This window comes from Sciurus vulgaris, assembly GCF_902686455.1.
Source record: "Sciurus vulgaris genome assembly, chromosome: 1".
NCBI classification, from domain to species: domain Eukaryota; kingdom Metazoa; phylum Chordata; class Mammalia; order Rodentia; family Sciuridae; genus Sciurus; species Sciurus vulgaris.
The window spans coordinates 49,602,049-49,623,785 of NC_136461.1; the positions used below are offsets into that span (position 1 = coordinate 49,602,049).

The 21,737-nt window shown below is 39.2% G+C and overlaps 1 protein-coding gene across 1 annotated transcript in view; it reads left to right on the forward strand.

Moving 5' to 3' along the window:
* The first annotated feature begins 18,909 nt into the window (after positions 1-18,909).
* Positions 18,910-21,737, forward strand: part of NFIA (nuclear factor I A) — a 357,286-nt gene continuing 354,458 nt past the window's right edge. The window contains exon 1 of the mRNA XM_079103807.1: positions 18,910-19,059. Within this exon, the coding sequence (XP_078959933.1) occupies positions 18,913-19,059 (147 nt within the window). The 5' untranslated portion in view covers positions 18,910-18,912. The remainder of the gene's footprint in view (positions 19,060-21,737) is intronic.

Genomic DNA, 21,737 nt, shown 5'->3' on the forward strand with positions numbered 1-21,737 from the left:
CATGAAGCCAGAAGGATATACTTCAGCAAAGCATTTCTGGTTATTTCCACCTTAGTTATGGGGTCTAAGACTTTCACAAGCTTTCCTGCCTAACGAATCACAAAACTTGCAAACTGCAACTTTTCTCTTGAGTTCCTTATACAAAACACAAAACCCTCAAGTGTAAAATAATTAAGGTGGCGGATTTCCCCAGATAACATACCAGGCACAAACACACTGTCATCTGCACTGGCATCAACATTCCCACTCTGGGGTCCACAGGCTGCCAGCTAAAGAACAAGAGCTCATCCACTTTAAATGTGTGAGGAGCAAACTTGATTCACGGTCCAAACATATACCCACCAACATAAAAGGTGAAGGGGGAGGTGGTGGGTGGAGTGTTAATGCTGGGTGCTAGAAGGAAGGATTACTTAAAAGAAAAGGGAGAAAAAGATCTGGGGAATTCCAGCAAGCAGTGAAAAACCGTCTTGAAGGTCTGCAACCTGTCAGCTTCAGAGGCCTTCATTCCATCCCATCAGCCTCATGGTCCCACAATATCAAGTTCTGTGGTTCCAAACTTAGAAGATGTTGTTTTGAAACTGGGATTGGGTCCTGCCTTTCCCCCTTTCCTCTTTATCAGGTCTTTTCTGTAAGCAGATTTACTTTTCCATACATTTCTGGGAAGTCACTTTTAGTAAATCTTGCCTCTGCAAAACATTTTAAACGTGGTACTATATTACAGTCTTATTAAGTGCTTGAAAGAGGCTCTGTTTTCCTGAACGATTGAGGAACTCTGCTGAGAAAGACTGGTCCAAGAAAGGCTTGAATTGACCCCCACTATCCACTCTTGTGAACACCAAGGGTATTTTTGATTTTGGGTTTTGTTTTTCCTGATAGGCGAATGTGTTGGTTTGTTTTTATTTGGTTCGAGTTTTTAATGCCTAGGAAAATTTAAATTCATGGAATACCCTCTCCAAAAGGAAAAAGACATTAAACTTGCTCCCCTCACGACACCCTAGAACAGGCTGGGAGGACAGGATGCTGAATTGATGGGCCCACGAATTAATGTGGAGAACCAGACCTTCTGGACAAGGTTCCCGGGGCTCAGGGCTCGGAGGCGCAGAGCCGAGGAGACAAAGGTTTCTCACAGGTCTGGGCTGGGGGAAGGGGGACAGTGCAAGGAGAACCTTTGAAAATTCAGTTGTGTAGGGCAACTGATCTTCCTTCAGGACAACTCGCCCGGGAACTCGGTGGGTTTCATCTTGCACGGTGAAACTAAGCCTCGGTTTTGCTACATCGCCTCCTCCTTCCCCTAGGGATGCGCCCAGACCAGCGGCAAAGAAGGGGGCGCGGCTCGGGGTCAGCTCTCAGGCCAGAGGGCGGCGCCCAGCCGCTGCGCTCCACCGCCTCCCGCAGCAACCTCTCGGTCATGACCTTGCCCGGCAGCTTCTGCTCCTTCAGCTGGGTTCCTCCACCCACCCTCGTTCCAGCCGTTCTCAGGGTCTGAAATGGAAGATCTCCGGGTGGGTGGCGATGGAGAACAGAATGGAATTTATTGAAGCTCAAATTCCCCCAGAATCTCGAACACTCCTGACATCTCGGGATGCTCTTGGAGGCCAATGGTGCGCGGCGCCTGGGTGCCCAGTTGTTGCGAAAGGAGAGGAAAGACATTCGCTAGATTTCCCAAGTTGAACTTATAAAAATTTTAAAGTGTGGGTACCTTGGGTTTCCTTTTCGAAATTTAAGGCAGCTCTTTAGAGGGAAAGTTGTGCGGCGTGTGATCGTGATAGTTGGGACGGAGGTCTCCTCCCGCTAGAGTCTCATTCTGGCCTCACAAGCAAGAAGTAGGAAGGCAGCAGGTGGAGAAGGCAGTGCACCTTCGTCTATATTTTTATTCATTTATTTTGGAAATTGTGCTAATAAGATTGACCAAATAGAGTCCTGCGTTCACGCTAGCACTTAAGACTGAATGAACTTTTCTCTCCCAGCCCTCAACCAGACACTTTTGGGCGGAAGGAGAAAACCCCAGGGCCTGCAACCCGCTGAAGTTGGCGTCGGAAGCCATCCCCCTAGTATCCCAGGCCTGCGGCCTGAGGCTGGGTAGTCCCCCCACCGCCACCCGCCCCTAGCAAAACAGTTAATGCACCTGGGGCTTCAGAGTGCAAGGGAGGAAAGCAGTGGGGCATTACTCTCCAACAAGCAGTGACCTAAGCCTGCCAGCGCCTACCTTGTTCTGGAAACACCTAATCTCCACTTCCTCTATAAAGCTTAACTGCGGCTCTCCTCCAATCCCAAATTGCAAACACTAGCTGAATTGCTCCCTTAAGCATTCCATTCCTGTGACCCTTCCTAAAGCTTGGTTTAAGTCTGCACTCTTGGGGGTCCTTAAGAGGGGAGAGCAATTCAGGATGTCCCCTTTCCCTTTAAACTAATAGTGACACAAAGGAACACTCCGCAGATTTTAGATTGTTTTGACTTCCATAATTCAATTACAGAGACTAAGCCTAAGGTAACAAGTTGGGTAGGAAAGAAAGCATCACAAGAAGAACAGGCAGAAACTGATGCCTTGGAAATTTCTCTCCAAAGTAAACCTCAGTTTCCTCCCACCTGGATAGTCATGACACTGATTAATAAGCGTGCACTAACTATATAGAGTCAATGGTGCATATTTGCACTGATCTGGTCAAGTGAAAAATTCTCCAGTACCTTAACTATTGTATGAATGGGATTGAAGTTTTGGTAGGGAATGTTCTGGCCTATTCTTAATAATAATAAAGTCTGCTGAGCTCCTTGCTTCACGCTGACATCATAAAAGCCAGATAAAATAAACTGCTTAGAGGCCTCCGCTGAAATCCAGGAGCAGTTCAAAAATTCCTCTATTCTATCTGACCTTGCTTTCCCTGTGTTTACACTGGAGTAATAATAACTTCTAACATTCATTGAGTTGTTTGTTACATGTGCCATGCTCCATTCTTACAGCTTTGATAATTCATTTAATTCTGATGACAGTCTTATGAATTAGTTGCTGATATAATCCCTACTTTATAAATGCAGGAAACTGAGGCACAACTAAACTAAGTAATTTCCTATGATTACTCAACTACTACATGTCAAAACTAGCTAGTGGTTAACTCTAGCACGGCGCTCTTGATCATTCTCTATAAGAATAAGAGGGGTATCTAAAAGTAGTCCCTGCATTATGACCCTGCTTGGAGCTGTTTTTTGGAAAAGTACTCAAGGAGTAATTAATCCCATTAATTTTGTTAACCTAGACAACCAGCCTGGCATGGAGCTCTTGTGCACTAAAAAGTTTTTTTTTCCCCTGAATTATCAAGTACTTTGATGCATTTTGTATTACAGATTATCAATAAACAAGAATGTTGAAAATTGCTCTAATCCCCAAATCCTTCTGGCTGATCCTTGAAAATAGTCTTTCCCTTCTTCCCTCAAAAATATAATTATAAGATTACATTGTCATTCTCAAAGAGCATTCATTATATGCTATATATACTTCAGAGCTAGGACAATAACAGCTCTCAATATAGACACACTATTGTTAAAGATTCAGGTTTATTGGACTCATCACTTTCATCACCAGTTTCATCAGTTTAAACAGATGCCACCTGAAGAATGTGACCGCTTTTTCTCTACATTATCACCCCATTATTAGTCCCTCCTAGAGAGGATCATGGAGTGTTATGTACAAAAACTGACCTTAGAAAGCACATCATTTACCCTCTGCAGTTTTACAGATGAGCAAAGAGGACTATGGAAAAAGGACCTGCCCAAACTTACAGAGAACCCAGGACTCCCTACGCCTAGTTCAGTCCTTTTCCCCCAACCCAGACTGCCTTGAGAGTTGACAAAATGTATTTAGACTATAAAAGTATTTAGACTAAGCACACACTTATTTAAAAAAAAAAATTAACAACCTCTTTTGGCCCAAGAGATATAAAGAAGGGGCTGTCTTACTCCTTTCTTCCTTTCAGATGTGTTTCTGGAATGTCTTCACCAGATGTTGACCCAGGAACTTGCAAACGCGGAGTCTCCCACATATGCGTGCATTTTAAAAGCTGAGTTTTAGATCTGACCCCAATTAATGATTTTTTTTTTTTTTTCTGTTTAAAAAGGGGGGATTTTAGTTTTGCCTGCAAATGATCCGAGTCTTTACAGAGTCTGCGTTAACGTCAGTTGGTTTCACTCTGGGACGTGCTAGTCTCACAGTCTAGTTTTGTTCAGACTTTATTTTGCGCCAAGCTGCATCACAAGCCACTCGTCCACGCTGCAAAAGGTGGAGGCAGGGATTGGGGTGACGGGCTCTTTTGCTCTCCCCACACCCACCATCCGCTTCATATACGTGAAGCAATCTGGAATCCTTCCACTTGGCTTTGGCGCGCGCGCGGACACACACACACACACACACACACACACACACACACACACGTGTACCGTGCATGTGTGAGCGCCTATGGATCTGTGTATGCGGGCGTTTGTGATTTAAAGTGACAGAACCAAGAGCCGGACTGAAGCAGTGAATTATTTTGCGTGATAAATCAACTTGATTGTCTCCACACTATACTTCCATTATTCATCCGAGTGCTCGGTGGTTACGGCGGACGTGCACTGCGGCAAAAATGTCCTCGGAGCCGCTAATTTTGTGGCCACTGCGGCGGCGGCGGCGCGGGGGCGCGAGCACGGATTGATTTTTCAAGATCGCGTCTCCTTCAGTGCAACTCGCCAAATGGAATCGAGTTGACTGCAGAAGCCTCACAGGACGCATGTGGATTGGGTTTTGTACCTGCGATTTTCAAATAATAATAATAATTCTAAAATATTTTTTTCTTTTCGGGGAGGAACCGAGTTGTTGGTGCAGGAAGGGAGATAAAGATTTTCTGTTTTATTTTCCATATATATATATATATAAATAATATGAAAATGGCCACCACTGCTTTTGCTTTTTGAACTTTGAGGAGGTCATACCTTTGCAGATATGAAGATGACGCTTTTAATCCTGTTTCTTCCCTCTGTCCCTTCCTCCTCGTTCGCTCTCTGTCCTTGTCAGCTTTGCTACAGCCACCGGAGAGAAATGTTCATAGTCACGTATGGGGGTCATTTGTCCTCACTCGCTTTTTTCTTCTGACAAGTGAATATCATTTTTTTTTTCTTTTAAAACTGATCCTTCTGTCTGGTTATCAAATTTTTAATAAAAATGTGTCCAGAATATTTCCTTGGTCTTATGTTTAAACAGCAAGTCGTGCAGCAGTTGAACTGCAGCGGGAGGCAATTTCTCTACCAGATCTGATAAAGATCACCTGGTGCAGTCATAACCAGGGGTTACAGGCACCTTCTTATTTTATCATTTATTTATTTGATTTGTTTTTGAGAGATGGCTAATTAACAAATTAATTACTAGATGTGTATTGATGCCTGTGAATTTTTAAAAAGCACATCCAGAATTTTACTGGATTCACATAATACCGTGTCCCTATTCTCTGTAAGCAAGCATAGGGATCATACCAGACTGACAGTTTACATTTAAAAAGTAGTATTCAGGAAAACTCGGGGGACAGCTTTGGCATCCCATTTTGTTTTCAGGACAAAACCTGAGTGTGTTTCAGGCATTGGAAAACCTTTTTCACTCATAAACATTAGCATTGACATGTTTATCCTATGTTTTTACTTCTCTTGAAGCTGCCTACACAGCCATAATGTTATTTGTCAAATTGAGAAGATAATTGCAGTGTCAAGTGTAAGTAATGTCACAGTGTTGCATAATAATAACTTAAGCAAGGTGTCTTTGTTTACAGTGATGTAACTTTCTCAAAGTTTATTTGTAGTTGTAAATGATTTAAGTACAGAGTAGATTGCAAATGAGTAGCTGCCCTGAAGAAAGCCAGCACTGACATCCAGTTGGTTCTTTCAGTCTCATCTTAATATGTGATCCCAACCTACAGGTAGTAGAAGCAAGAGGACCCCATTTTCCCTGGAAGGAGGGGAGAGATTGGGAAATAACATTTAAAACTTAGTAAGTTGGTCATATTTTTAAGCCACTGTTTCATAACCTACAATCTATAGACGGTGCATAATTTTCATGTTATCATGATGTGGAAATAGAGGGGTATTTTAATTCAGCCACTACAGAAAAGACAAATGGAAGTAGGTTAACATCTAGAGCTACAGAGAGATGGCCTATCAACTCAGTGGAAGCCCCTGCCCTTCCAGCAGCAAAGACCTCCATTATCCTTTTTATCCAGATTCCAGGGTTTCAAGGTTGGGTATGACTCTAATTTATAGCTATATAAATGTGACTTATCACAATGTATAAATTCACATAGGAACATATGAAAACTAACAAAGAATTTTTTTGTTGGGCATTAGGCAGGGCACTAAACTTGTGAAATGCTCCCCTACAGTTAATCTGAGTTAATACTTTTTGTGATATCTTCTGTATAACCATGATTTACATGACAGAGTCAGGTGACAAAATTAGCTTTTTAATTCTTTCTTGATATAGATTTTTTTAAAGGGGAAAAATTGCAAACCAAACTTTTTATTGTAGGAAAAGTTAAGTAAAAATTTTACTGTATTGTTGCTTTAGAACTTCTTAAGGTAAATGAACATTTCAGTTGCTGATTTCAATAAATATCTGAATCCTACAAATATTAATTATAACATTTTCTTAATTGATTGCTTTTGGTTTTGACATAACATAAAATACCATGGTAAAAACTTCAGAATTCTCATACAAGGATTACTTCATTAGTGAAGTGCTTTTTAGTTCCGAATTAGTATTCCTCTATTAAATTTATATATTGCCAACTGTAAAAGCTAAGGAATTTGTATGTATGTGGTTAATGAAATTATTTTATCTACAGACTATGGAAGTCTGTTACTGTTGTCATATACACTAAGACAACAACTTATAATAGTTAAGGTTATAATGTTACATTAAAAAATTAAAGCAAAGGTTTTGAGCAAATTGAAACAGCGATCAAGTAACATTGTGAAAACAATATAGACCCTTGTAAAACCATGGGTTTTATTCAACTTTACAAAAGAAAAAGAAGTAAAGTGGGGGATGAGTTTCATAAGCTCTTCAATACCTTTTGAGTTAAGAGCATTTAGCTCAGGAAACAACAGGTGACTGTGGGAACTTCATTCTCTACTACGAAAAACTCCCTTCTTGGACATGCTACAAAAACTAAACAAAAACAGAGCCAAACAGTATTTTAACTAACACTTGATATTGCAATGAGTGTTTCTTTTGATTATCTGTAACATAAAGTTAAATTGTCTTCTCAACTTCTGACTTTGAGAAACTAAATTCAATACTAATAACTATTTTAACATAATTTGCAGCAAATATCATACATATTACATTTTCAGAATTTACTCCAGTATTATGCTAACATGTGAGGACATAGTAGTTACTGTAATCTGATGTTCAAATAAGATGTTTCATAAGATAGTCCTGTTAATATAAGGTTCTGGATGAGAAGAGAGTAAGGAGTGGGGGTTTGCAACTTTCTGTCTAACGCAATGACATGTGTGATATGTTGTTCCTGACCTGGAGAAGGCTATTATGTTCTAGCTTTATGGCAAATAATGTAACCCAGACTTGCCTAAAATCACATACTTTAAAAAGACCAGATCATCCTTTACTTGTCCAGCATCCCCAAACCTAACATAGTACCTGGCACACTAGTAGCATTCGATAAATGTTTTCCAAACCTGAATTTAATTGATAGTTCAATTTTTTTTTTTAATTTTATGATGGTGTAAATTTTGGTAGAGGGTAGGGCTAGCAGAAATACTTTGGCAGAGGACCAGCTGGGAAAATTCTATTTCTATCTGCTATCTCACAACAAATTAAAATCTGTTTGATTTATTGTCAACATTACAGCTCATGCAAGAACTAGCAAACTAATAGGTATAATGTTAAAACCAGAAACATGCACCATTCTCTGGCCTCTTTTTGAAAAAAAAGAAAGAAAAAAACCCCACTTTCTTCAATATACTACAAACATATCAAGTACATTACAAACTTTAATTTTTCAGCTTTCAGTCTGATCCTGCTTGCAATCAACTGGCAGTTTCAAGCATCATCGCCAAATTTAGGCACTCTTTATAATTGGTTCTCCTTGCTCTTGTTTTGGTTTTCTTTTCTTGGTAGACACAAAGTAAAAACTATGCCAAGCTGACAAAATGTATTGAAAGTAAATTCCATTCTTTCCAGCATTATTTTACTGGGCAAGGCATTACTGATTAAATAAATCTTAATATCTGCAATATACCTAGGCATTATTCCTGCATATTAAAACCCAGAGTACTTTTCCAAACAACTTATTTCTGCATTCATGTGATCCAAGATAGAAACCAACTTCTTTTCTTGACCCATTAAAAATATTGGCCTTAAGTGATTATTCATTGTTTTCATAGGTACACAATTCTGCTGATGCCAGTGCAACTCATAACTTTCATAGCATAGAAAATAAGATATAGAGGAGAGGGAAACAGCACCAGGGTAATTCTGATTTTTAACAGTGCATTGTATATATAAATAATAATAGATAAAGCCAGAATTAAACTTTTTGTATCACAATTAGGGAAAAATTCCATTTAACCAATTATGTATTTTCTAAAGTTTTTCCATAAAATGTGAAGTACTGTATTAATATGTGATTATGTGATTTTGTGTTGTGTGTGTGTGTGTGTGTGTTAAAGAGGATCCAACCCAGGGCCTCATGCATGCTAGGCAAGCCCTCTACCACTAAGCTATACACCCCCAACCCAATATTTACTTTCTAATATTACAGAGGGATAATAAACTCCCATCAGAATCTTTCTAAGTGTTCTAATGTTACAGTTCTAAACAATTAGCTAGCAAAGTAATGACCTGAAGATGTTAATGTATTACCAACCATGGTGAAGAGATCAGCTGAACAGTTTACATAGTTTGAGAGAAATGGTGACCACACTTTTCATGGTAAAGAGAAGTGCAGTGTAGTGTTATTTACCAAGATTAAGTGAGTTCAATCAAAGTGTCTTTTGTTCCAGCTTAAGCTCTGGGGACAGCTTGATTAACTTTCCTACTTTCAAAACAAAAGGGAAAAATGAGATAATAAAGGAAAGAAAGGATAGATAGTTTGTTTCTGGAGTTCTGCAGTCTGTCTCCACACTGCTATCAGAGTGACTTTTCTAAACAAAAACTTCTCCTATTACTACCTTTTTAAGGTCCCTTATTGATTCCCTATAACTGTCATGGTAAAGTCTATGTTCTTTTTTTTTTTTTTTTTTTTTTTGGGGGGGGGGGCGGGTGCTGGGGATCAAACCCAGGGCCTTGTGCTTACAAGGCAAGCACTCTACCAACTGAGCTATCTCCCCAGCCCCCTAAGTCTATGTTCTTAAAAGCTCATTGCAAGGACCAGTATGTTCTGTTTCAAGTTCACCCTTTTAGCCTCCCACTAGCTAGCAGGCCATTTTATTTCTTCTCTTAACTATTACCCTAGCCTACCTCCTTCTGGTTCCCATAGCTCCTAGATAACTCTTATTTATCTTTGAGAAAGCACCTGGGCATTCAAATATATTTCAGAAATGAATGAATGAAGAAATGAATAAATGAACCCATATGTATATAGTTTTTTAATGCAGATCTACAGATCTTTAGAATTTCAAAACACTTGGATATCCAAGTAGTTCAAAGGTATTTTTCAGAGGTGAGAGTGTAGCTTAGTGGTAGAGCATTTGTCAATCATGTGTGAGGTCCCGGGTTCAATCCCTAGCACTGACAGATAAAGAAATGGAGAGTTGTCCTGATAATTCAGGATATTTTCAAAATCACACAATTAGTGGGAGTACTGGGACCAGAATCCAATATTCCTAATGTTCATGAAATCAACTTCATAAGTGAAAAGAGTAATTAAAGAAATTATTCAATATTTTTCTCCAAAGAAAAAATAAGATCGTTACTTCCTTCTCAAAATTTAAAAACAAAATTATTATGTAATTCAGCAATTCCATTTTTGGTCTATGCCCAAAAGCACTAAAAGCAGGAACTCAAATAGATATTTATGCATACTTATGTTCATAGCAGCATTATTCAAAATAACCAAAAGGTTTGGAAGCAAATCTCAGTGTCTATTGAAGATGAATGGATAAGCAAAATGTGGTATAGACATGTAGTGGAATATTATTCAGCCTTAAAAAGAAAGGAAATTTGACACATGCTATGACATGAATGAGGCTTGAAGACATTTTATGCTAAATGAAATATGCCAGTCACAAGAGGTTAATTATTTATGATTCTACTTACATAGGATACCTACAGTGGTCAAGTTCATAGATACAGACATAAGATGGTATTATCAGATACTGGGAGGAGGAAGGGGAGGAAGCAGGGAATTTTTTATCAAATACAGAGTTTCAGTTTGGGAAAATGAAAAAGTTCTAGAAATGGATGGTAGTAATGATTTTGCAACAATGTGAATCTACTTAGTGTCACTGAGTTGTACATTTAATAATTATTAAACATTGTGTATACATATTTTACCACAATATGACAAGAAAATGGTGACATTTCCTATGGGATCACACAAACAATATCGGATTAGCTCAACACAGTGGTGCATACCTGTAATCCCAGTAACTGGGTGGGGGACTGTGGCAGGAGGATCACAAGTTCGAGGCCAGACTGAGCAACTTAGGGAGACTGTGTCTCAAAATAAAAAATAAAAAGGGCTGATGGCAGAGTACCCCTGGATCCAATCCCCAGTACCAAAGTATTACAAGATAAAACAAAACAATCCACATTATTCAATTTTATTTTTTTTTTATTGTGTCCTATCCCCCTACCCTGATCCACATAGGCATTTTTTCCTGTTATGTTTTTAGTGTTTTTTTTTTTTATTGTGTCCTATCCCCCTACTCTGATCCACATAGGCATTTTTTCCTGTTATTTTTTAGTGTTTTTTTTATTGTGTCCTATCCCCCTACTCTGATCCACATAGACATTTTTTCCTGTTTTTAGTTTACCTATAATCCTGGTTTGAGGCAAGATATCCACTATTCTGCTTATTATATCAAACAAGAACAACAACCTTAATTGTACAGCATCCTTTGTTAGAGGTTCCTTTGTTGACTGCATTCTGGGTAACTTTATGAAAAAGAGAAGTTAGGAAAGGTTGGAGAGCTATCAGGGAAGATTGGAAAGGAGGTGGAAGCTAGTACCATGCCAACTGGGTTGTGCAGTTCCCATCTCCTTCCTAATTGATTTTTTTTTTTTGAGGAGGAAGGTATATGACCTTTGGAATATTATCATGAACATGTGAAGACAAAGGGATAAGTAGTCAGTTTCTAGCAGTTCTCTCCTTTGCTGCTGATTTTCTGGGCCTATAGCTATGCATGTGAAACCAAGTACCTTCTGGAACACTAGTGTGAGCACTAGTATCACTAGTCCAAGACACTTGAGCTGTAGTTGAGGGTTCCTAAGAGTCACTGGAGAAGGTTCCCATCCTTCCCACTCTCTCTGTCTCCATCCTGGCTGGACTATCACACAGGGACTGAGCACATGGTTGAATGCTCAGAAGAAGCTGGATCCGGACATGACCACCCAGGTCTATGGATGTACCCAGGCACTGGTCAAGGTGGTAGTGGGAGCTCATATGTCAAACTTTTTCAGACCTCATAACATCTGTGTTGCTTTTGGATAACCCTTCTAGAATTTTATAATCATGTGGATAATGTATATCTCCTAAGTTTTTACCTTTCCTTCTTTTTAAAAAAAAAAAAAAATTTGTAGTGGTAGATGGACAGCATGCCTTTATTTATTTTTTTTATGTGGTGCTAAGGATGGAACCCAGTGCCTCACATGTGCTAGGCAAGCGTGATAGTCCCAGCCCTTACCTGTCCTCCTTTGAATTCACTATCAGGAAACTCAAAGTCAAATTTTTAAGTCAACTTTAACAAAGTATGAATCTCTGTTGTCCTTGATGTCATTCTTTATTTTTATCTTAAAAGATTGTGTGTGTATGTGATATATACCTGTACCTCCACTCTAAAGCCTATAAGATGCAGCAGGATAGCTATGACTAAATGACCACATTTGCTCTGTATAGGCCTCTATTAACAAACTATTGGTGGTAAAGGCCTTCATAAAACATAAACTTAAATGTTTCAAACAGTTGCACACTCATGATTTTTTTGAGTCCTCACAAAATTTCATGAAGCAAGCAGCACTGATTCTATTTACATTTTACAGAGAAGAAAGCCAAGGGGGATAACAGAGAAGTTGAAGTGCCCAAGGTCACCAGGAGTAGAAAACAGGAACCTATGTTGGCCGACAGCTCTAAGCATGTAGTCAAGATTCTACATTACAGTTCTAGACTCCTGCCCTCATCCTCATTTATTTCTCCTGAAAATTATCTTTTAACTTTCTAAACACATTTGGGTAAATCTTTAAGCACTAGCCTGGATTTTGTCTAAGCAATTGTTTTCTTTCTTCCTTTGGATTCATTGACAGTAATTCTTTCCTTTCCCAGGCCTCTTTCTTACTTTTGATACCAGAGATAGTTACTCACTCCTTTCTCATTCCTGTAAAATATCCTTTGCATGATGTAATGAAACTGGCACTGGACTGGGGATTAATTCTTTACCAGCTGTTTGGCTCCTTAACTCTGCTAATTTCAGTTTTGTCATCTGTAAACTGTGGTAGCTGGAAATTTCTGAGCTCTCTCCCACAGATTGTCAACTCATACTTTGCTGCCTCTGTTTCAGGCAGGATTTCCTCTTTGGCTACCCTAGAAGCTCAGTTATAGGACATCACTTTCAGTCTTGTGTAGTTTATTGTGTTGTATACAAGGTAAGAAAATGAGTCTAGCCAGGTGTGGTGGTGCACGTCTGGAATCCCAGATACTTGAGAGGCTGAGGCAGGAAGATCACAAGTTCCAGGCCAGCCTCAGCAACTTTTCAAGACCCTGTCTCAAAATAAACAATAAAAAGGGAATGGGGATATAGCTCAGAGGTTGAGTGCTCATGGGTTCAAACCCAGTACCAACACACACACACACACACACACACACAAACCAAACAAATGAGTCTATATATTTACCTTGGGTTATGATTAGAGCCAGCTTACCATCAAATTGTATTTTTAAAAATTTGAGACCCGAACACAAGCTAGAGCATTGGAGAGGGATTCTAAATAAACTGAACATTCTATGCAACCATTCATTAAGTGAATGAACTTGAGCTGCTCCCCACAGTTTCCTGAGTCTCAGTTTCCTCATTTGAGTGGTGGCAATGGCAATGGCTGACCCAGTTTTCCATGTCCTATGAAAGGCAAATTCAATATTCTGCTATTTATACTTGAAATTATCCCCTTATGATGATATCATCTTGCATTGCTCTTACTCTTGCTCCTATTTTCTATCAGAGTGCAGCCTGGAAAAGGCAGTCATTTTTTCATGTATTAATTCACACATTATTCATCAACCATTTATTAAGGGTCTACTATGACACTTTGCTTCTAGGCATACAAGGATTAATAAAATAATCGCACTTTCAAGGGGCTCAGTCTGGTAGACAGAAAGGAATAAATAAGGGATGTGTAATGTGAACAAAACTATTGTAGATAATGAAAGAGCTTAGAGGGATTGACCAGTTCTGCTGAGGGAAGCTGGTAAGTAGCAATTGGCTCTTGAAAGAAGAAATGGAACAGAGAGAAACTTTCAAGGGGCTCTGGGAAGAAGGAATCATGCAAACAAGGGGGGAAAAGAGGGATTAGTATGGGTGGCGTGTTAGGAAGTGGTGAAGAGAGAAAAGTGAGTCATTTACTGAAGCTGAAATGAGGGGACAGTGGGGAAGAAACTGAGCAGAAAGGGAGTCTGGAATAGAAGACTGATAATAAAAACAAATGTATTACATACCAAGTTAGGCAAGGGTCATATGATTTCTAAGAGAAAACAACTCAAAGTTATCATGAAATTGTTTTGTAGTCTTGATTATTAGCTAGAATAAAGGACAGGCTGTTGTATCAGAAACTCCAAAACAAAGTGGCTTGAATATGATTCAGGCTGGAGAAGCAGCTCTGCTCCATGAGGTCATTTAGGGACCCAAGTTCCTTCCATGTTATCACTCTCTTATCTCCCAGGTCACTGTCCTGGTCTTCATAGTTGAAGTTAGGGCTCTAACATGGCCTCATTGTAGCCTCTGGAAAGGGCCACAAACTCAGGACAATTTCTTCTAAGCAAATGACATGGAAGTTGCACTCAACAATTCTGCTCACATTTCATTAAGAACTTACTCTCATGCCATACCATATTTTCACTGCATAAATGTTAAAGAATTTAAAGTCCCAATTTTTTTGCAAAAAGTGGGGTGCAACTAGTATTTGAAGCTGTTTTTTTTTTTTTTTAAATTGTGCCCGTGTTACTTAAGAATTATTTATTACTAAACTGTTTTTGGTGCAAGATTAGGATGCACAGAATACTTGTGAATACACATTTAAATCAAACAGTCCAAGCTGATGCATGTAATTTCTTACTGACAATTTAGCAAGCACTTTTCCAGTTATGAAAAAAAAAAAAGAGTTTAACAAACTAGTTGTTATTGATTTGTGCACTACAGTCCAAATATTATACTCGAGGGGCTGCGGAGATAGCTCAGTTGGTAGAGTGCCTACCTCGCAAGCACAAGGCCCTGGGTTCAATCCCCAGCACCACAAAAAAATAATAATAATAATAATAATAATAATACTCGAGAAAATTGACTACAGTATTGTGAAGTAGGGGACTTACAAAATTTTATCTTCTGTGACCAAGGATTCTGCATTGCTAGCATTGGTTTTGTTATCTGATGCATCACCCACAGCACTACTCATAAAATGTGTTGACCTCTGGTACTGCAGGGCTCTGAACAAACCACACAAGTGGGCTTTCAGAATGACATTGACAATGCACATATCCTAGAATTCTAGGCTTGTGGCTTACAGTGTGTAAGAAGACAAATGTGCATCTACATGCCACTGGTGAATGCATTGCTGATCTGTTTACCTTTTATTTTTATTTATTTATTTATTTTGGTACCAGGAATTGAACTCAGGGGTACTTAACCACTGAGCCACATCCCCAGCCCCTTTTTTTTTTTTTTTTTTAATATTTATTCAGAGACAAGGTCTCACTGAGTTGTTTAGTACCTCATTTTTTTGCTGAGGCTGGCTTTGGATTCGTGATCCTCCTGCCTCAGCTTCCCCAGCCGCTGGAATTACAGGCATGTGCCACCCAACTGTTTACCTTTTAAGTGGCATGACAAACAGAATGATATCATGTGATGATTACACGATGAAAGGTTATAAACCAAGTTTTAAATTGAAAAAACAGCATAAGTTAGGATTTGCAGTGAAAAATAGTACCTATATATCTAGCACTAGAGAAAGAGCAGATTGGGAGGTGGGGGAACAACAATAGTCTACCACAACTTGGTTACTTCAGGGCCTCACTAATTCCTAAGTTTAATTTTACTTAGTGTTTATCATTTAAATTGCTATGTTAGTCCTCTGAATGCCTGTGTGGGTCACTTTGTTTAAAAGTACTATGGATGATCTAGGATTTAGGCAAATCAAGAAAATGTAAAATAATATCTCTGTGTCAAAATTGTTTAATTCATACATTAAACAAATTGATTATTAAAAATATTGCAATTTTGAATTATTACTCTAATTCTGTAAGACTCTGATGTTCTAGTTTCCATATCAATGTCTTACAAGAGGATTATGTTTTTATTTGGGTCAACAAAGCAGAATTCCTGGAAGAGCCTACTATTTTCAAGGCATAAAGCCAACTTACATGGAAACCTGAGGCTCTCAATGGGGCTGGCAACATAAAGTCACCCTATTTGATGTGCACCTGATTTCCAAGGGCATGGTAGAGCTGAGGCTACCAGAATACAAATTCAGAGGGTAAGAAGAATCAAAATAATACCAAAATACTGTAAACAATCCACAAAAGCTATTGTTTCTGATAATACTTTAATATTATTTAATATTAGTAGGCTTAAGGATATAGAAGTGGCAATTTGTGGACTTGAGAGAGCCTCTTTCACTACTGATCATCCTGTACATCTGGATATTTGGATTTTGGGAGAGTCTGGAAATATTTCACTTCTAAATTGTCCCTGTTGATCAAAATCCCTAAAAAATACTATCGGTGTTGGATCTCCCTTGCTTCCTCACCTCTCTCCTGCCATCCACTATTCTTTCCTTCTCTTTTTCATTCATTCCAGCTTTGCCATTGTGTAGGACGTCATCTTGTCATACTTTTTTTCTGTTCTCTTTGCCTCCATTACTAGAATGATCTTTCCAATTTGCAAATCTGACCTTTTATATCTCCTGGCTAAATAACTCTGATGGTTTTCCCAGTCCCCTAAGTGAAAGTTTAATAGTTCTCAAGACTCTCCACTATCTTGTCTTGGCCTGCCTTTGTAACTTCACCCTTAGTTCTTGTAAAGCAAGCTAATTCAAGTTAGGCACATAGCCACCAGAATTACATCCCTGTTTTTTTTGCCCATCCTATACATTGATAGCACTGTGCTTTCTTGGAGAGGAATGCCCTGCTCCTCCCTTGCTCACCTGACAATTTTATACTTCTAGCCCAACACAACCATCATTTTATCTTTTTTAACCTTCATGACTATTGGCACACTTACACAAAACTAGTTATTCTATCACCATTGTTCTTTATATAGACCTAAAATGGATTTATCACATTACATTATTATTAAGCTTTGTGTTTTCTTCAATAGGACTGAAAGCTTCTTGGAGGCAGAGATAATGTCATATTCTTCTCTATTCATTCACTGTGCCTAGAATGTGGTATTGTTATAACTACCATATATTGAGTACACATAGGCAAGTAACATAAATTATTTTAATATTTCTCATCTTCCAGAGGAGAAAGCTAAAGCTTGCAGAGGTTAAATAATCTGACTGATGTTCCATGGTATGACCAACATTAAAACCCTAAGATCGACTCCAAAGCCTATGCTGTTGTTGACTGGATGGAAATATAAAAGGTCACTTTGCAAATGGTGCCAACCTACCACAGTAAATCAAGTTAATGAGCTAACAACAATGCACCAAAAACTCTTGTTATCAACTATGGCCAAGGCCTGTCTTATTTAGCATTGGGGATTATTTAGATCACAGTAATGCAACACACAGAGCAGAGCAAAACAACTTGATATCTCTTGCATTTCAGAGGTTCTTAACTCTTGACAAAAGAGCCCTCCACTCTTGACAATAAGTTGATGTTCTCTTTTACAAGTGTTACATAATGGTCTCAAGGTCACAAGACCTGGTACCAGCTGAACTAGGCCTAGAACTTTGATTACTCAAAAATACATTATTATTTTTCACTTAAACCACTATGTCCCATCAAGTGTATTTCTAGGTGAAAGTAGTATGCCAAGTGGACATGAATGTTTAGTGAAGGATTGGATTACATACCACAGGCTTCATAGAGTTAAAAGCATACCTGTGTCTATGAAAGGCAGGCCAGAAGAGCAAAGCTTGTCTAATGCCAAGGACAGTACAGTATGAAACCTCCCAGAAATGCTAATCAGTTGACTACTGGTGAAGTGTGAGATCAAAGCCAAAAATGTGATTTGAAATAAAATATGAGATTTCTCTAACCTCTAATTCAACTGTGTAAAGTCTTGTTATCAACTAATTAGGTCCCTTTACCAAGAATGATTAAGAAAATCTGACAACTGCTAGACTGCTTTCTATTCCTCTTGACTAATATTGGATATCAAGTGAGCTACGCACACATTTTTCCTGTAACTCGGTTGGTTATTCTGCAAAATGTCCTAAGCTACTTAACTGAAGCAAACAAACACTTAAAAAAAATAAATAAAGGCAACAACAAAAAGCTCAAAAGCCTGGTTGTGATGCTTTCCATTTAGAGAGATACACCTTCCTTTTTGAGCTGTCTGTCCCTGTTCTGCACCAAAGACTATCCTGATGATTAAAACAACAACAACAAAACTTTCACATTGAAACATCCAGATGACATGGTCTTAAAGAAAGAGTCTGGGTTAATGAAATAAGACAAATCAGCAAAAGGAAGTACTGCATGTTCCAATAAGTATATTTAATGGCAACCGCCCCCACCCCATGTCAGACCTCTTAACAACTCTTTTCTTGTGGGGAGGGCGGGCTTGCCTTAGACTTTGTGGAACACAGGATTTGTAAGGATATCGGCAAATTAGATGCTTGGCAGTTACATTAGACCGTCACTGTATCTTCTGCTTTAAAGGAATGGCTTTACTCTTCAGGGAGCCCACCTAGCAATTCTATGCTCAGCCATCTGCAGAAAATAGAGCCATTGTCTTTTTCTTTCCAAAACCCAGGGTGGATGCTTTATCTCACTGTAAGTTCTCTGTGACATTTTGCACTCTTTAGATTTAATGCACCAAAGAGGATCTTTAACTCTTGGTCTATACCAGTGCAAATAAAGGTTAAATCTCTCACTAACCACAATGAACTAGCCTAATAACTCAGGAGAGGCCCTGGAAAAAGAAACCGAGAAAGCAGGTGTGCAGACTTGATTAAAACTTGCAGAACCCGCACAACCTCAGGCGAAGGTACTATATCCTCACATCTCTCAGTACTCGCTGCGAGATCCACATGCAGGGGAACTTCCACTGCGCCAAAAACACGATCCCGTGAGCAGGGCCTAGTAACACAGGGGCTTTTCTTCAGAACCGTGTCCCGACCGGAGCTTGCGCTGAAGGCAGAGGCTCCTATTGGCCACAAGCGGTGGGGGAGGAGGAGACTGGCGGGGAGAGAGAAGAGAGGAGGGGAGAAGGGGGCAAGGCCTTTTCCCTGCCTCCTCCCGGCCCCCTCCGCAGGCAGCCGCCGCCGCCTAGTGCGTGGTTACTATGCAAATTGCAGCGATTGCGGAAATAAACAAGGGGGTAGGGAGGGAACTGAGGGACTGCCGAATCGATTGCAACTTCTGCAAAGTCTCGTACAATCCAAAGCACACAAGGCATAATCAGAGAGAATCTGAGACCCAGCCAGACCAGGTTGGATCTTTTTCAGGAGAGGGAGGGGGTGATGGGGAGAGAGAGAGAGAGGGAGAGAGAGAAAGGAGAGAGAGAGAGAGAGAGAGAGAGAGAGAGAGAGAGAGAGAGAGAGAGAGAGAGAGAGAGAGAGAAGGAGAGAGAGAGAGAGAGAGAGAGAGAGAGAGAGAGAGAGAGAGAGAGAGAGGAGAGAGAGAGAGAAAGAGAGAGAGAAACATTGCCATTGCAAAAGCCTTCTGATTTGGAGTTAAAAAAAAAAAAAATTCTCCAAGAAGCCTGCAATTGGCCAACAGCGTTTAAAAAAAAACCTCTTCCGGGTTTTCAACGGTTCCAAGTTTATTTAGATATTTTTAAAATGCAAAAAAAAGGGGACAGCAAATGAAGCAATTCGTCTGAGCATTTTAAAGTTTCTCACGTACTCTTTTTACATTGCAATGGTACGTGGTACATCTTAAACTTTCTATTTTACATTTATACGATATGCATTTTATAAACAATAATGGTAGAATGATTTTGCTTATTGACTAAGACTTTAAAATTTCTCTAGCTCGCATATGCACTTAAGTGATTGCTGGATAAATGTCTATTGTGATGGTTTTGTTTTAAAGATGTAGCTTTGCGGATGGTGTTTTTGCTATGTGCATCAGAGACCAGGTTTCCTTTTTTTTTTTTTTTTCCCCTTCTTTTCGGGATTTGAAAAAATTGCTGAGCTTAACAGATTTTTTTTCCTCCTAGCGCTTGCTCGGTTCCAGAAAGGGGTGGGGGGAAATCCTGTACGTGCTCTGTTCTGTAAAAGACGTCTGGCCTCAGCAGTCAACCTAACACGAAAAGAAATGTCTGGACCGGGAGAATAATTGACGATTCGATCCTCTAATCAATGAGACAACCTGAGAGATTGACAAAAGCTTTATCCAATCACGAGGAAGCTTGGGTGTACAATGGTTCGCAATAGCCAGAGGGGGCGGGGCAGAGAAGATCTGAAGTTCTCTGCGGCTCTGAAAGGGATGGTGTGGTTCAAGCTGTCAAAGCTACAAGCTCTTCCGGATTTAGCAAGCACAATAGGAAAGAGTTTGCAAGTTTAAGAAGAAGAAAAAGCTGATTGAGGGATTTTTTTTTTTTTTTTTTTTGCATGAATTGTGTGCCTTCTTTTCCCTTTGGGAAAACTCAGAAAAATTCTGCCAGAGAAATAATTAACTTCACATTAGTTATTATTTTTACACTGAAGGAAGTTAGTAACTATTTTGGAAGTAGAGGTTCAACTTCTTTAACAAATTTGTGTCTTAAATCTTGCCTGAATTTGGGGACTGTAGTGAACTTTGGGAAGTAAGATATTGCATACTCAGCATTATAGAATTTTTCACCCGATTCTTAGGAGCTTTGGCATTTCAAATCCTTTGAAGAAATGGGCAAGCTTCTCTTGAACTCAAAAGAATGGTTTTAAGAAAGAATGTTTCACAGATGAAGTGACAGGTGTTTTATAGATTTGAAGGGAAGCTGGTAAGGGAGTATATAGGGGGTAAGGGAGTATATTGTCTTTTCTTGAATTCTGCTATTTAGGTATATATGATCAATAGCAAATAAGACAGTAAGACTGGTTTACATTTCTTTTTGTTATCACAACAACCCCTGTGGTGGGTCCAAGTGTGGAAGATTGTTGACTCCCTATCTGTTAGCTTGAGTTTGGCCTCTTGTTCAAGTCCTTGATCCCAGTCCAGTGGGAACCAACTGTAGCTTGTCTTGGAGACAGTAACTGGCAGCCTCTGACTAAAATATGTCCTTTTCCTCTTCTTCTCTGAGCATCATAGACACCTAATTCTATTGGGAAGTGAATGGAAAATTATATGGGTTCTTTCCTTTTTTAAAATTAAATTCCCATCCAACTATTTCCCAAGGTTTTAGGCCTTTCAGTCAAATCCGGTTTGATGTTAGAATTCACTTCGATGTTCAGTTCAGCAACATGATTCAATTTAGGTTTATATGCATATAAGAAAAGTCTACACACAAGTGACCAGCAGGTCAAAAACTAGAGAAAGAAAATGTTGGAAAATGTTAGTTAATAAAGTTAGTCTCGGTAAGAACTACAGAAATAAATGTTGTTGTCACTTATGAATCCCAGTGCTATCTTCACTGCTTTGGGCATTAAAATCTAAATCATATTAATAAGATCTCCCTATTAAGTAACCTCCAAAATGAGAAGTATTTGAGATGTACATATAAGTGAAACCTTATTGACGTAATTTATATATCTAAGAGGATTTCACTAAAGCTGGCAAGGTAACGTTTCTGCAAATAAAACACAGTAAATGCAAGGCTGGGCTCTGTGCCAGGAAGAATATGGATAGCAGAGAGCATGACAGGAGCCTCCTTTGGGCAGAGACAATCCCATTTCAAGGCAGCCTCCTACCACTTGCAAAATAAATGATTGGAGCAGTTATTTCCAATAAGGGGTTTATCCTTCCTAACAATGGGCCATTTATATGATTGCAGTAAACTAGTTTTCATACTTCACCTGTGTTTCCTACCCTGCCTTCTTTAGTCTCCGTCACCCCCATCCCTGCTCTGTCTTGGTATCCTTGTGAACTCTGGAGAAGGATTTACTTTTGCAACCTGGGAAGAGGGGAGAGAGTTGGTAATGTTTTTTACCCCCAGTCTGCCCTTTGAGGAACATCTGTTTCTTTGTG